General features: G+C 39.8%; 1 protein-coding gene across 3 annotated transcripts in view; it reads right to left on the minus strand.

The window, feature by feature from the left end:
• The window catches only part of EXT2 (exostosin glycosyltransferase 2), a 138,168-nt gene that overhangs the window by 26,390 nt on the left and 97,050 nt on the right, over positions 1 to 14,728 (minus strand). For all 3 annotated transcript variants that reach the window (XM_020902961.2, XM_070473137.1, XM_070473138.1), the window contains exon 10: positions 14,525 to 14,691. In XM_020902961.2, the coding sequence (XP_020758620.2) occupies positions 14,525 to 14,691 (167 nt within the window). The remainder of the gene's footprint in view (positions 1 to 14,524; positions 14,692 to 14,728) is intronic.

The raw sequence follows: 14,728 nt of genomic DNA on the forward strand, positions 1-14,728 counted from the left end.
CTACTGTTCCCCCAGGAGCTCCTTGCAAATGAGTATCAAGAACTCAATAGATACTTTCCTGGTAAAATACATAAACAGATAAATAAATTATCCCAGGCTGAAAAGAATTTCCACATCTGGTAGCTCACTAGAGCTTGTCAAACAAGTCAGAAACATGCAGGGCCAGAGAAGATCACTGTTTTGCTCCTGATTTCGGGGCTGGTGAGAGAATGTAACATTTCCCAAAGCTCTTTGCCTTCCAACAGGGAATATGACCCATTTAAACAGGCAAATGACCCCTGTGTTTTCTTCCAATTAAATAAATAATGATACCCAGGGATTAGGTCTTGAATCCAAATGTCTGTGTGCTCAAGTCACAGACACTGGAAGGAAAAAAAAAAAAAGCCTTTCTTACAGGGTCTGGCCTTTCAGTCCCAAGAACTTGCTAGGGTGTCCCTTAAAGGGTTATATTCATACTTTTTAAACACCTTGGAGAAGTAACTTCACCTCTTCACACCTCAGTTTTCTCAGCAATAAAGCATGAAGTAACAGAATGGTCTCCAAGGTTCCCTTCCCATTCCAACACCAAGACAGAGAGCTCTCTGCCTGGGGTGCTATGAGCGGTACCCAGCGCAGGGAGGTTCGGTTCCACTCTGAACCAGGTTGGTGCGGCAGCCTTGTTGGCGGATCCCGGGACAGCCTCAACGTTCCCCTCGTGAGCTATGGTTTCGCAGAGGCTGGCTGAGCACTGCTGTGGCTCCAACAACTGCCTCTGGGAAAGGGATTCCAGAGGTCACAACCGGTTTCAAGCTAACAGCCCAGGTAGCAGAGATCGTCCCCCATCATGCTCTTTCATCCCTGCATGGGGTCGCCTTCCTTTCTCATAGCTCAGGCAGGGAGTGTGCCATCACCGAGCTGCCTTCAGCCTCTGCTCCATGCCCCTTAAGCAACCGTGGAGCCTGGTGCTTTAAAACCATCTCTGTCGAGTGATGCTTCCAACCCTCCAATAGCAGCTCTTCTTTAAAATGCCCTCTGGTTGGTGAGAGACATGCTTGTTTGTAAGGCTGCCCTCTGATCTGTGAGAGACTCTAGGGCCTGAGCCTGCATGTTAGGTCTCAAGAGGGACAGCAGAATCATGATCCAAACTGGCCCCGGTCACCACTCTCCTCCACTAAGGCAGTGGCCGGTTCCCCCTTCCACTCCTCACGCGCTGCTGGCATCACCTCCAAATACCCCTGGATCCTCACAGGGAGTCTGACACTTCCTACGCAGAGCCGTTGGATATTATTTCACATGAAACCCCACCTTACACATTTGTCTGACTTCTGATCCCTTAGATTCATTACAGCTGAGGGATTGGGGGAAGTCATTTGGTCTATGTTTTGGCTCCAGGCAGGACTAGTAAAACCACCTTGGACGCTGGAGGACTGCTGGCTGCCCCTTTCAGAAAAATTCCCAAATGGGAGACACCTCTGTGACTCCACAGAAAGAAAGGTCTGCTGCATGGTTTCTCTTTGGTGCCCACATATTAAGTACTGCTTAAACCATTTTTTATTTAAAAGAGGATTGTGATTTTAACTACTACAGAAATGCTAAAGGCTACACACACATACACACACACAAAACCAAACCAAATCAGAAGAAACTAAGTTGCCGATTCTAGAGAAGAATAAAAAATAATCAAATAAAAAATTTTGATTATATTAAAGGCGCCAATGTACCTAACCTTACCTAATTGACCTACTAAGGTCATTAAATCTTCTGCTGCAGAATGTCTACTCTTTTAAGGGGCCTACAGAACATTTACCAAAACAGACCTCTTACTGAGCCATAGAGTCTCAATAAATTTCAAAACAATGAAATCATATGCAGTACATTTTCTGACCACAGTGGAACCAAATCAGAAATCAATAAGAAAAAGATAATTTAAAAAGTGACAAAAGTATGCACTATATTAACACTTTTATGAGTCAAAGGAGATATTACAATAGAAATTAGAAAATATTTTAAACTTGAACAAGTCAAAATAGAACAAGTCAAAACTTGGAATGGTACCTAAAGCACTAATTAAGGAGAAATTTACAGCTTGAAATGCATATATTAGAAAAATGAATACTGAGATCACTAATCTAAACTATCAAGTCAAAAGGTTAGAAAAGTAACAACAACTTAAACTCATAAAACTGAGGAAGAGATTAATCAAGAAAAGGACAGTTAATAAACATAAAACAAACACTAAAGAAAAGTGTATAACAAAATCAAAAGTTGATTCTATGCAAAGAATATGACATTGACATTCCTTTACCAAGGCTGATCAAGAAAAGGAGAGAAAATGAAAATGATCAAGAATGAAAAAGAACACATCATTTCAAAATCTATAGACTTTAAACAATAACAAGATAATGTTACAGATGATTTTATAGCAATGCATTTTACAATTCAGATGAAATGAACAGAGTCCTTGGAAAACACAACTTATTAAAAAAAACTAACACAAGAAGAAACAGAAAGTGTGAATAGTACTAGAGTCATCGAAGAAACTGGGTCTGTAATAAACCTACTAGAGTGCTGGCTGAGAAGAAAGGCAGAGGAGATGGGCAGATGCTCAGGACCAAGCTGCAAAAGCAAGAAAGGAGCAGCCATGAGCCTTTCTTCTGTCTTTAGGCATATACATCCCAATTTATTTGTCTCCTCTTCTCTTCCAATTACTATTTGATACAAGAATTACTGCCAGGGTTTCCTTAGTATATACGAAGTACATACTTTATACAACTTATTCTTTGGGTGTTTATGGTTTCCTCAGCTTCTTGAGTCTGTAAGTTTAATGACCTTACAGACAAATTTTGTAAGCTTTCAGCCATTATTTCACCAAACATTTTTTCTGCCCCACATTTTTTCTCCTCTACTGGGACTCTGATGACATGAATGTTATATGTTTTGTGATTGTCCGACCAGTCCCTGAGTGTCTGGTTTTTTTCCCCCCAATCTATTCTCTTGGTGCTATTTAAACTGGATACTTCGTATTGTTTCATCCTCAAGTTCACCAATTCTTTCCTGTTATTTTCATTCATTGATTGAGCCCATTAAGTTTTAAATTCTGGTTACTGAAATTTTCAGTACTGAAATTACCATCTGGTTTTTCTTTATATCTTCTGTTTCTTTGCTGAAAGTGGAAACTTTCTATTTTTCCACTTAACAGTGCTCGTAATTGCTTATTAGAGGATTTTTTTTAAAAGCAGCGGTTTTAATATCCTGGTCAAGAATTCCAACATCTGTGTCATTTTGGTGTTGGCAACTGCTGATTATCTTTTCTCACTAAGGTTGCAATTTCCCTGGTTCTTGGTATGAAGAGTAATGTTGGATTTTTTCCTGAACATGTTGAGTGTTACTATGCAATGTTGCTGCCTTGTACATGTTCAATTTTAGCACAGAGTTTAGGTTCAGAATGCATGTCCTGATCCACTTCTATGGGCTGTGGGCTGAACATCAATTTAATTTTCAGAGACTGTATCGGGGCTATTCTGGTCTGCCCAGCCTGTACGCTACTCAGAGGCCAACCTGGACCCCGGGCAGTATTCTGCACCACAGTTTATTTCTCAGAGCTTTTGTTGTGTTGGTTCTAGTGTTTTATGCGTGGACTGCTTTGAAGGGAGGGGGCACGAGTGTGCTCAGAACTTCACACACAGGTTTAAAGAATCCCTCCCTAACACAACCTTCCCTCCGCTCCAGCTGGGAAGAGATGAGATGCTGCCTCTTGCTGTCTACTTCTCTGGTGCAGGCTGGGGATGGTGGACTGGATTCCGCACCCCTCCAACAGACTCTGCAGCTGCCTCTTCGCTGACATTTGCTTTGTGGAGGACATGGATGGTCAGGTGGGCTCCACTCCACAGTCCCCAGAGTGGACAGGGGGCAGGGCAGGAGTGCCGTCTCTGCTCCTGTCTCCTGTTAGTGCAGGATGGGGATGGACAGCAGGGCTCTTGTGGACAATCTTCATAATCACAGCATCTGGCTGCAGGGGTACATATGGCTTCTTTGGTGGCGTCTGCCTGGCGTAAAGCAGGTATGGTCAGAAAGGTTCCATCTGCATGTCTGCCTTCTTCCCAGCCCTTACAAGAGAAAGTGGGGGGTGGCTGTCTGTATGTTAGTTTAGTGTGTTATCTGTCCCTGTGTCATGACCATCTCTAGCTCTGAGGCTAGGGTATATGAGAGGGAGGGAGAGATGGAGGAAGAAAGGAAGGGGGAAAAAAAATCCAAGGGAACTGCTGGAATATCTCTTAAGTCCTGAGGATCCTAACCAGTCTGTCTTTCTTTTCCAGAAACAGGGTGAGATATGCTTGTCCAGCATTGGAAGCCTGGAATTCATTCATTAAGTTATAAAATATTAAGGAGACCTGTGACTAAATTAGAGAAGGAATTCATAATTACACAGACATTGATAATTATGACCATCGGGACTTCGTTTCTCCCCTTCTGGGGAGGGAACATGAGGCCTCTCTCGGCATAAAGGATAGTTACATCTTCTCAGCGGAAGAATAAAGTCGCTGCTGCATGGAAGTACCAATATGCGTAGAAAGGTGTGTATGGGGGCTGTGGAGTAGCCAAAGGGGTGATGGACTTGCAGCTCCTAGACCCTAAATTCTGCCTTGTGATGCGGGGGCTGGGACTCAGCAAACATCTCACCTTGGCTAGGTGGCTTCCTGTTAGGTTCTGTCAGTAGGGGCACCAGACAGAAGTTAGAAAACTGGAGAAAAGGAGAAGGAAATGACTTCTGTTTTGCCTGCTTTTCCCGGACGGTGTGGCATTTCACCCGAGTCGGCAGGTGGTGCTAACCTCTTCTGGCAGAACCAACTTCATCTTGACCCCTTGGCATTACCAGCAATAGCAGCCAGTGGCCGAAGCCCCCTCAGAGGTCTAAGGCCCAGCCCTGGGGGGGAAGGGAGTGCTTCCAGGTTCTAACAAGCCCAACCTCTCCCCTCTCCTCCTTCCCTTCTCCCATCCTAGGGGCGGTGGATGCACTCTAGAATTGCTAACCCTTTGTCCTTCTCAGTATTCGCTTTTTGCCCTCTCAGCTCTCTAACACCTAGTATTAGAAATATTCATACGCTAATCCATTCTATTGAAACCATTAGTAGAGAGTCTGTTTTCCTGACTATATGGATTATCTGTGAATATCAGAATATGAAACAAAATGTTCAGGTGTTTTTAACCTTCACCAAAAAGAGGTTTCAAACAAATGGGTTTGAGTGGCACAGAGGCAAAAATGGAACATTTACACAATGAAATCTTTACAGGTGGCACGGTATGGGGAAAACAGCACTAATATGAATTACATGTCTTTATTAGCGTGACTCACTAACTCGGTGATACTTTGTTGTTTAGTCACTGAGTTGTGTCCAACTCTTGGAGACCCCAGAGACTGTAGCATGCCAGGCTCCTCTGTCCTCCACTATCTCCCAGAGTTTACTCAAACTCATGGCCATTGAGTCTGTGATGCTATCTAACCATCCCATCCTCTGCCTCCACATAAATATGTGGAAATATATATATATATATATATATATATATATATCCACATCTTTATCCACTCCTCCAACGATGGACATTTAGGTTGCTTCCATGTCTTGGCTATTGTAAACAGTGCTGCAATGAATGCTGGGGTGCATGGATCCTTTCAGATCATGTTTTTCTCCAGATACATGCTTAGGAGTAGGATTGCTGGATCATGGGTAGCTCTATCTTTAGTTTTTTAAGGAACCTCTATACTGTTCTCCATAATGGTTATACCAATTTACATTCCCACCAACAGTGTAGGAGGTTTCCCTTTCTCCACACCTTCCCCAGCACTTATTGTTTGCTGATTTTTTTTTCATGATGGCCATTCTGACCAATGTGAAGTGATACCTCATCATAGTTTTGAGTTGGATTTCTCTAGTGATGTTTGGATTACTGAGTTATGTTGAGCATGTTTTTATGTGCCTCTTGATCATCTGTACATCTTCTCTGGAAAAATGTCTGCTTAGATCTTCTGCCCACTTTTTTGATTGAGTTGTTTGTTTTTTTGACATTGAAATGCATGAGCTATTTGTATATTCTGGAGATTAATCCCTTGTTGGTCACTTTGTTTGCAAACATTTTCTCTCATTCTGTGGACTGTCTTTTTGTTTTGTTTATAGTTTCCTTTGCTGTGCAAAAGCTTTTAATTAAGTCCAATTTGTTTATTTTTGTTTTTATTTTCATTACTCGAGGCAGTGGAATGAAAAAGATCTTGCAGCAATTTATGTCAGAGGGACTTCTGCCTATATTTTCCTCTAAGAGTTTTGTAGTATCCAGTCTTAAATTTAGGTCTTTAATCCATTTTGAGCTTATTTTTGTGTATGGTGTTAGGGAATGTTCTAATTTCAATCTTTTATATGTAGTAGTCCAGTTTTCCCAGCACTACTTATTGAAGAGATTGTCTTTTCTCCAATGCATATTTTGCCTCCTTTGCCATAGATTAGGTGACTGTAGGTACATGGATTATCTCTGGACTTTATATTCTGTTCAACTGATCCATATTTGTTTTTGTGCCAGTACCATATTGTTTTGATGACCATCTCTTTGTAGTATAGTCTGATGTCAGGGAGCTTGATTCTTCCAGCCCCATTTGTCTTCCTTAAAATTGCTTTGGCTATTTGGGATCTTTTGTGTTTCCATACAAATTGTAAAAATTTTTGTTCTAATTCTGTAAAAAATACTACTGGCAATTTGATAGGGATTGCACTGACTCTGTTGACTGCTTTCAGTAGTATAGATATTTTCACAATATTCTTCTTCCAATCCAAGAACATGGTATCTCTCTGTTGGTGTCATCTTTGATTTCTTTCAAGAGTATCTTATTGTTTTCTAAGTACAGGTCTTTCACCTCCTTTGGTAGGTTTATTCTGAGGTACTTTATTCTTTTTGATGTGATGGTAAATGGGATTGTTTCCTTAATTTCTCTTCTGATCTTCTGTTGTTAGCGCATAGGAATTCGAGAGATTTCTGTATATTAGTTTTGTATCCTGCAACTTTACCAAATTCATTGATGAGCTCTAGTTTTCTGGCGGTCATCTTTCAGAATTCTCCAGGCAAGAATACTGGAGTGGGTAGCCATTTCCTTTTCCAGGCGATTTTCTCCACCCAGGCATTGAACCCAGGTCTCCTGTGTTGCAGGCAGATTCTTAACCATCTGAGCCACCAGGGAAGCCCTTCTTTGTTATAATATTCTTTAAATGCCTGTAGGATCTATAATGACAACCCTTCCTTAATTCCTTTTCATTCCTGATAATGATAAGTTGTGTTCCTTTGTTTTGAGTGGTTTGGCTAGCGATTTATCAATTTTGTTAATTTTTTCAAAAAGTAAATTTGGGGGTCTATTAATTTCCTGTTGTTCTGTTTTCTAGTTCATTGATTTTATTAGCATTTATCTTTACTCTTCTACTTGCTCTGAGTTTAACTTGCTCTTCTTTTTCTAGCTCCTTAAAATAGAACAAACTTTAGGTAACTGCTTTTAACCTTTTCTTCTTTCCTATTATATGCATTTACTTGTTATAAATTTTCCCTAAGAACTGCTTTAGCTGCACCCCACAATTTTTCTTCAGGTTTGGAAAATAATTTACTTACAATAAAATCACCTGTGTTGATAAAAGTACATAGTCATATAACCATCATCACAATCATAATAGAACATTTCCATCATGTGAAAAGTTCCTTCTGCTCGTTTGCTGTCAGGTCCACCCTCACTCCTGGCAACACAGTTTTTCCAACTCTAGAATTTTATGCACAGAACATGTCAGTAAGTAGTCTTTGGCACATGGCTTCATTCTCTCAGTATAACAATTCTGAGATATATCCATGTTGTTGGATATATCAGTAGTTTATTTCTTTTTATTGCTGAATGATATTTCACAGCATAGGTATTCCATATTGTTTCTCCATTTGCAAGTTGATGTACCTAGGTTTTCTATATTATGAGTGAGGCTATGAATTTCTTTTGGAATCTGGTCATAGAAGAGTGCAACATTTTTTCTAACTTTATGGGAATCTGCCAAACATTTTTCCAAACTGGTTGTACCATTTCACATTTTTGCCAACAATGTATGAGAGCTCTAAGTTGCTCCACAGTCTAACCAACATGTGCCACTGTCGGTACTTTCAATTTTATTTAGTCACAGTAGTGGGTATATAGTGTTAACTCATTGTGCTTTTACTGTAGAATTGCCCTAATGACTATGAGGTGGAGAGTTTTTCCGTATGTTAGTTTATACCTCTATATTTTCTTTTATGAAGTAACTGCTCAAATGTTATGTGCATTTTTAATTGACTTGTTTTCTCATGACAGAGGTGTGAATAGTTCTTTATATATACTGAAAATATTTTCCCCAGTCTATAAATTGCCTTTTTATTTTCTTGGAAGTGTCTTTTTAAGTGTTGCTAATTTTGATGAAATCCAATATGATTTCTTTTCTAAATTATGCTGTTTGTCTCTTACTTTAAAAAAAAAAAATCATTGCTTAGCTCAGGCACACTAGAACTTTTTTCACTGTTACCTTGAAGAAGTTTTTATAATTTTAGTTCTTGCATTTAGGACAAGATCTATCCTGAACTGACATATGGATATCAAATTGCTCCAGCACTATTTAGTGAAAAGCCTATCCCACCTCTACTGAATTGACTTGGGTCTTTTGCTGAAAACTGATTGACCACACATGTAGTCTATTTCTAGACTCTTTATATTATGTTTCATTGATCTACACGTCTAGGTTTACACCAATACCACAGAGTCTTGATTACGTTAGCTTTATATATCTTAAAATAAGGCAGTCTTACAATTTTGTCCTTCTTTCTTAAAACTGCTTTGGCTTTTTCAGATCTATTGTGTTTCCATTTCAATTTTTAAAAAAGCCTTCTGGGATTTTGACTGTGCTTGCTTTGAATCTATAAATCAGTTTGGGGAGAACTTACCCCTTAATAATAGTGAATCTTCAGATTCAGATGTATGACACATCTTTCCATTTATGAAGCCGTTCAATTTCTTTGAGCAATGTTTTATAGCTTTCACTGAACCGATGGGGCACACATTTTACTAAATTTTTCAAATTGACTTGCCCTACCCTTCTCCAGGCAGCCACTGATCTTTCAATCACTGAAGATTTAGTTTGTGTTTTCTATAAATGAAATCATAAAATATGTTCTCTTTTTCACCTTGCTTCATTCACTCAGCATAATTATTTTTAAATACATCTATGTTGTATGTATCAATAGCTCATCTACTTATTACTAAGTAGTACCCTACTGTATGGATACACCACAATTAGTTTATTCATTCAACTTCTGATAAGATTTTTTTTTCCTCCAGTTTTTGGCTTTTAGAAACAAACACTGCAAGTATAAACACTAAAACTTACATTAGCATACAAGTATTTATGTATACATATGCTCTCATTTCTCTAGGGTAAACCTCTGTGGGAAGAATGGTGGGATCACATGGTAGATTTATATTCAGCATTTCAAACTCCAAACTGTTTTCTAAAATGGTTGCATCTAGGTTACGGATCACAGTAAAGTGGAAAGGCATGCAGGCCAGAATAATCTGTCTCCTATCTTTCATGTGCATGCTGGTAATATAAATTTGTTCATTTATCAAATATTACTAACTGCTGAATGGCTTGAGCTGGGTTAGGCACAGAGGATACAGCAATGAATAAGACAGCCATATTTCTGTCCGTATGGGGCTTACATTCTAGAAGAAAGGCAGACACTAAACAACACACTTCACAATTATTTGCTTACAAAGAGGTTGAGTGCTCTAGTCTGGAGACTTTCTGAAAGCTTCTTTTGATCTGAGTGCTGAAGGATGAAAAACAGTCAACAAGATAGATATAATCCTAACACACAGTGATAACTGTGACAAAGAAGTAGTTCTGGGCTCCAACATAACCCCCCGGGACATAAATTTTTATTAACTGATTTGTTTATTCTCTTAATCCATCAAGTCTGCATGAAAATAATCCTAGGCTTTGGCATTAAAAACAGGATTTAGGAATACCATCCTCTTCTGTCTTCTGATTCAACACAAAACTGGATACCCTCCCCGGAAGAGAACTGCCCCTTCTGAATGATGAAAACAACCACAAGCCCTCCCCATGAATCACTGGGTTGTGAGAAGGACAGCAGAAGTCGTGGTGGAACAGCTGACAGAGCATCTCATAAAGAGCAGAGCACACAGCCCACCAGCCAGAACGTGCACTTACTAAGCGTTACACAATCTTATCTAATGTACATGACAACCCAGTGAAGCAGACAAAGTCAGCATCATTCTGTGCAAGAATAAACTACAGCCCAAAGAGATTACATAAATTATCCATGGTGACAGAATAGAAACTTGGGTCCAGTACTAACTTTTTGCATAGTATCAATTACTATGCAATAGATAACTTTACAACAGCACCCTAAAGCACCAGTGGTAGGGATGCCTGAGAAATAAATCTGTTTTCCTTAGTACCAAGGTAATCTAGTGATGGACAAGTGACAGATGGTTCTGAGGACTACTTTTGAGGACCAGTGGTCTCTGACATGGTAAAATCCTCAAGGAAGGCAATACAATGTCACCCAAACTTGGATTCAGATCCAAACTCTTCCACTTATTTAGCTGTGTGACTGTAGGCAAGTCATCTAATCTTGCTTAGTCTCAGTAAAGAAAGGAAAAAAAAACAATAACAAAACCCAATAACTGCCTAGGAGGTTTGGGAAAAGATCGTTCAGTTCAGTTCAGTTCAGTCACTCAGTCACAACCCACTCTTTGCGACCCCAAGAACCACAGCATGCCAGGCCTCCTTGACCATCACCAACTCCTGGAGTTTACCCAAACCCATGTCCATTCAATCAGTGAGGCCATCCAACCATCTCATCCTCTGTCGTCCCCTTCTCCTTCCACCCTCAATCTTTCCTAGCATCAGGGTCTTTTCAAATGAGTCAGCTATTCTCATCAGATGGCCAAAGTATTGGAGTTTCAGCTTCAACATCAGTCCTTCCAATGAACATCCAGGACTGATCTCCACTGATGTATGTAAACACCCAGCAAATTGGTAGGAACACAGTAAGCAACACAGAGATGGTAGTGAGGGAAGTCACTCCTTTCTTATCATCTGGAGATGACCCCCATTACTAGAGATGAGGGGTGTCCCTGCCCCTACCTCTTGATACACAATTGACTTCTTCAGAGGTAACGTGGTAAACACAGGGCATCAGGGGAAAGAGATGAAGATTCAAGCTCAGTCCCTCTGGGTTTTGCACTTCCTCTCATCAATATATTTTTTGTCGCTCTAAATGAACTAAAGGTTGAAAGAGATTTCAGTCTGCAATATTCCTGAGATCCCAAGATTTTAAGCCATGGTTGAAAGGAATTCATCCAGGGTACCTTTCTTTTATCAGACTTCATTCAGACCAACTGAAAATATCAGAGGCAGCACTCTGTCCATCTTGGTTACCTTTCCTCATTTGAAATGTTCCCATTTCCTACCTTCCTTTTACCACAAAAACAAACACATGGATATAGTTTGAAGACATTATATGCAATGGAGAGAGAAAACATTGGCAGGAAAAAAAACAGGTCTTTTTGCCATGAGTTGGCTAGAGAAATAAGTAATTTGTTTGTTTGTTTGTTTTTATTAAAAGGAATGATAGTGTATGAAAAATCACCCAACACCCTAGGTGTGATGATAGGAAACACATCTCTATGAATGGAAATAAACTCAGGAAAGTGAGTCTATGTTTTACTAGCTATTTTCATGCCTTTCACTGGCCAGTAATGATATTGACCAGAGTATTCACATACCAGCCTATTTCACAGCAATTTCTTTTATACTCAATGGATATATAAATATATTTTAAATATAATATACATTACATATAATTATAAAATGTTGAGCTTAAAGCTCAACATTCAGAAAAAAAAGATCATGGCTTCTGGTCCCATCACTTCATGGCAAATAGATGTGTAAACTGTGGCAGACTTTATTGTTTTGGGCTCCAAAATCACTGTAGATGGTGACTGCAGCCATGAAATTAAAAGATGCTTGCTCCTTGGAAGAAAAGTTATGACCAACCTAGACAGCATATTAAAAAGCAGAGACATTACTGTACCAACAAAGGTCCATCTAGTTAAGGCTATAGTTTTTCCAGTAGTTATGTATGGATGTGAGAGTTAGACTATAAAGAAAGCTGAGTGCCAAAGAATTGACGCTTTTGAACTGTGGTGTTGGAGAAGACTTTTGAGAGTCCCTTGGACTGCAAGGAGATCCAACCAGTCCATCCTAAAGGAGATCAGTCCTGGGTGTTCATTGGAAGGACTGATGTTGAAGCTGAAACTCCAATACCTTGGCCACCTGATGTGAAGAGCTGACTCATTTGAAAAGACTCTAATGCTGGGAAAGATTGAGGGTGGGAGGAGAAGGGGACGACAGAGGATGAGATGGTTGGATGGCATCACCAACTCAACGGACATGGGTTTTGGTGGACTCTGGAAGCTGGTGATGGACAGGGAGGCCTGGCGTGCTGCAATCCATGGGGTCACAAAGAGTCAGACATGACTGAGCAACTGAACTGATATATAGTTATTTATATATAATATGCATTATATATAATAACTTATATATATTTCCATATATGTTAAATTATTTATGTCTATATATAAAAAGGGCTTCCCTGATGGCTCAGAGGGTAAAGCGTTTGCCTGCAATGTGAGAGACCTGGGTTTGCTCCCTGGGTCAGGAAGATCCCCTGGAGATGGAAATGGCAACCCATTCCAATACTCTTGCCTGGAAAATTCCATGGATGTAGGGGCCTGGTAAGCTACAGCCATGGGATTACACCTGGGGGAATATGAGCTTTTAATTTTTGGTGCTGGTGGTCACAGGGGGATTCCTATTTCTTCCCTTTAAAATCCACTTTTAGTGGGCATTGAATTTCCAAATACATGAGGTTTTCTAAAGTATCTTTGATATTAATTTCTTAAATACTTTCTTCTCTGCAATAACTGTGTTGTTTTTCAGTCTTCTAACTTTACTGAAGCTTTTAATAGCCAAATCAAAGATATCTCTTGGTAAATGTCATACTGCACTGGAAAATAGCTGAGTTATTTTCCTATCTTTAAAAATGTGGTTTCTAACATAATTCCACAGTGGTAAGAGAATAGACTCTATGATTTCAATACCTTTAGACCATGAGATTTTTGCACCTTGTTTTATGTCCCTGGCTATGTTCCAATGTCTCCTAGTTTACTGTGTATGGGAACTTGAACAGAATTTGTATTCTATTATTGTGTGAAAGTTGTATGAATCTTAATTATGTTGAATTGGTTGATGGTGCCTTTTAGGTCTATTATATCTTCCTACTTTTCTGTATATTCATTCTATTAATTTTTGAAAGTCTGATATTGAAACTCCAACTAAAAATCTTAATTTACCTACTTTAAAAAAAGAACTGTAATATATAGTGGAACTATATGTAACTTTGCTCTGTATTTTCCAAGTCTCCTGTAAATGTGTTATCTTACTTTGATAATTTAAAAAATAAGAGAAAAAATCCACTTTTAAGGCTTAGAAAATAAATTTCTCTAACAAACACATGTACCAAATATGGCTTCATTAAATAAAGTTTCATGATTTCTTAGAACCTCAAATTTAATAGAGCCTGAGTCAACTAAAGAAGATGGTTACCTCTCTCCCCAAAGCAGGATGACTATTGGGGATAAATTCCCCCACTTTCCCTTGTGCTGGCTGTGGCTAATTGATGTGCACCCTCTGTTTTGCTTGGGTCTGATACCACCAATTCGCCCCTGCAGCCGCAGGCCTCTGCCTGTCGCCATCAGGCATCTCTCGGACATCCTCCCTGACAGGACGCATCAATTCCTAGTGCTTTTCACCAGGCCTCGGCTCTGGCACTTTCCCCTGGGGAGACCTTTACTGGTCTCCATACTTAACCCTTGAACCCGGCCTAATCCATCAGCCTCACTGAATGAACGGTGATAGAGAATGCTTCTCCCCAAAGACAGGCAGCCGGCCTCTGCACTTAAAACTCAGAAAGCAAGCCATCAACAGGGTCTGCTTTCTGTTTGTCAGTGTCGCCAGCTTCTTCACTTACTGATGTTTTTATTGTGGCCGTGCCCAGCTGCTTGAGTCTGCGCAGTGCTCTTCATGGAGACAGCAGTAAAGGGGGCTTGTTAAATCTCATAGATGCTCTTTTGAAAACGTCCCCTGGGACTCTCCTTGGGAGTTCCCCAAATTGGCAGACAGCACAATTGTCATTTTGGAATAGGGTTTCCCCAAAGCTCTAAAGAACAGCTTTGTGACCCACGCTCCCAAGCAGTTTTTGGGTGCTACTAGAAATCACAACTTCTGAGAATGAAATATAACCCGCTGTATTAGGAAAGACAGAGAATGAAATATAACCCTCTGTATTAGGAAAGACAAGCAATAATGGGCAATAAATATTAAATATGTAAATGTGCTGTTTGAGACCTCCTTACCTCATAACCGAACTGCAGCTCATCAGAGGTCAGCATGATGATATCATCATCAATAGCCAGGACGGCCTCTGTCTCGATTTCGTCGTAAGGGAAGAAGCGGTTACTCAACTTGTTTTCAGCCGTTCTCACAACTTTTAATGGAACCCGGATTTTGGGCCACAGAGAATCTGGAAAAAGGAAAAAAACAAAACAAGGTATTTATGA

This window comes from Odocoileus virginianus, chromosome 10, assembly GCF_023699985.2.
Source record: "Odocoileus virginianus isolate 20LAN1187 ecotype Illinois chromosome 10, Ovbor_1.2, whole genome shotgun sequence".
Lineage (NCBI taxonomy): Eukaryota > Metazoa > Chordata > Mammalia > Artiodactyla > Cervidae > Odocoileus > Odocoileus virginianus.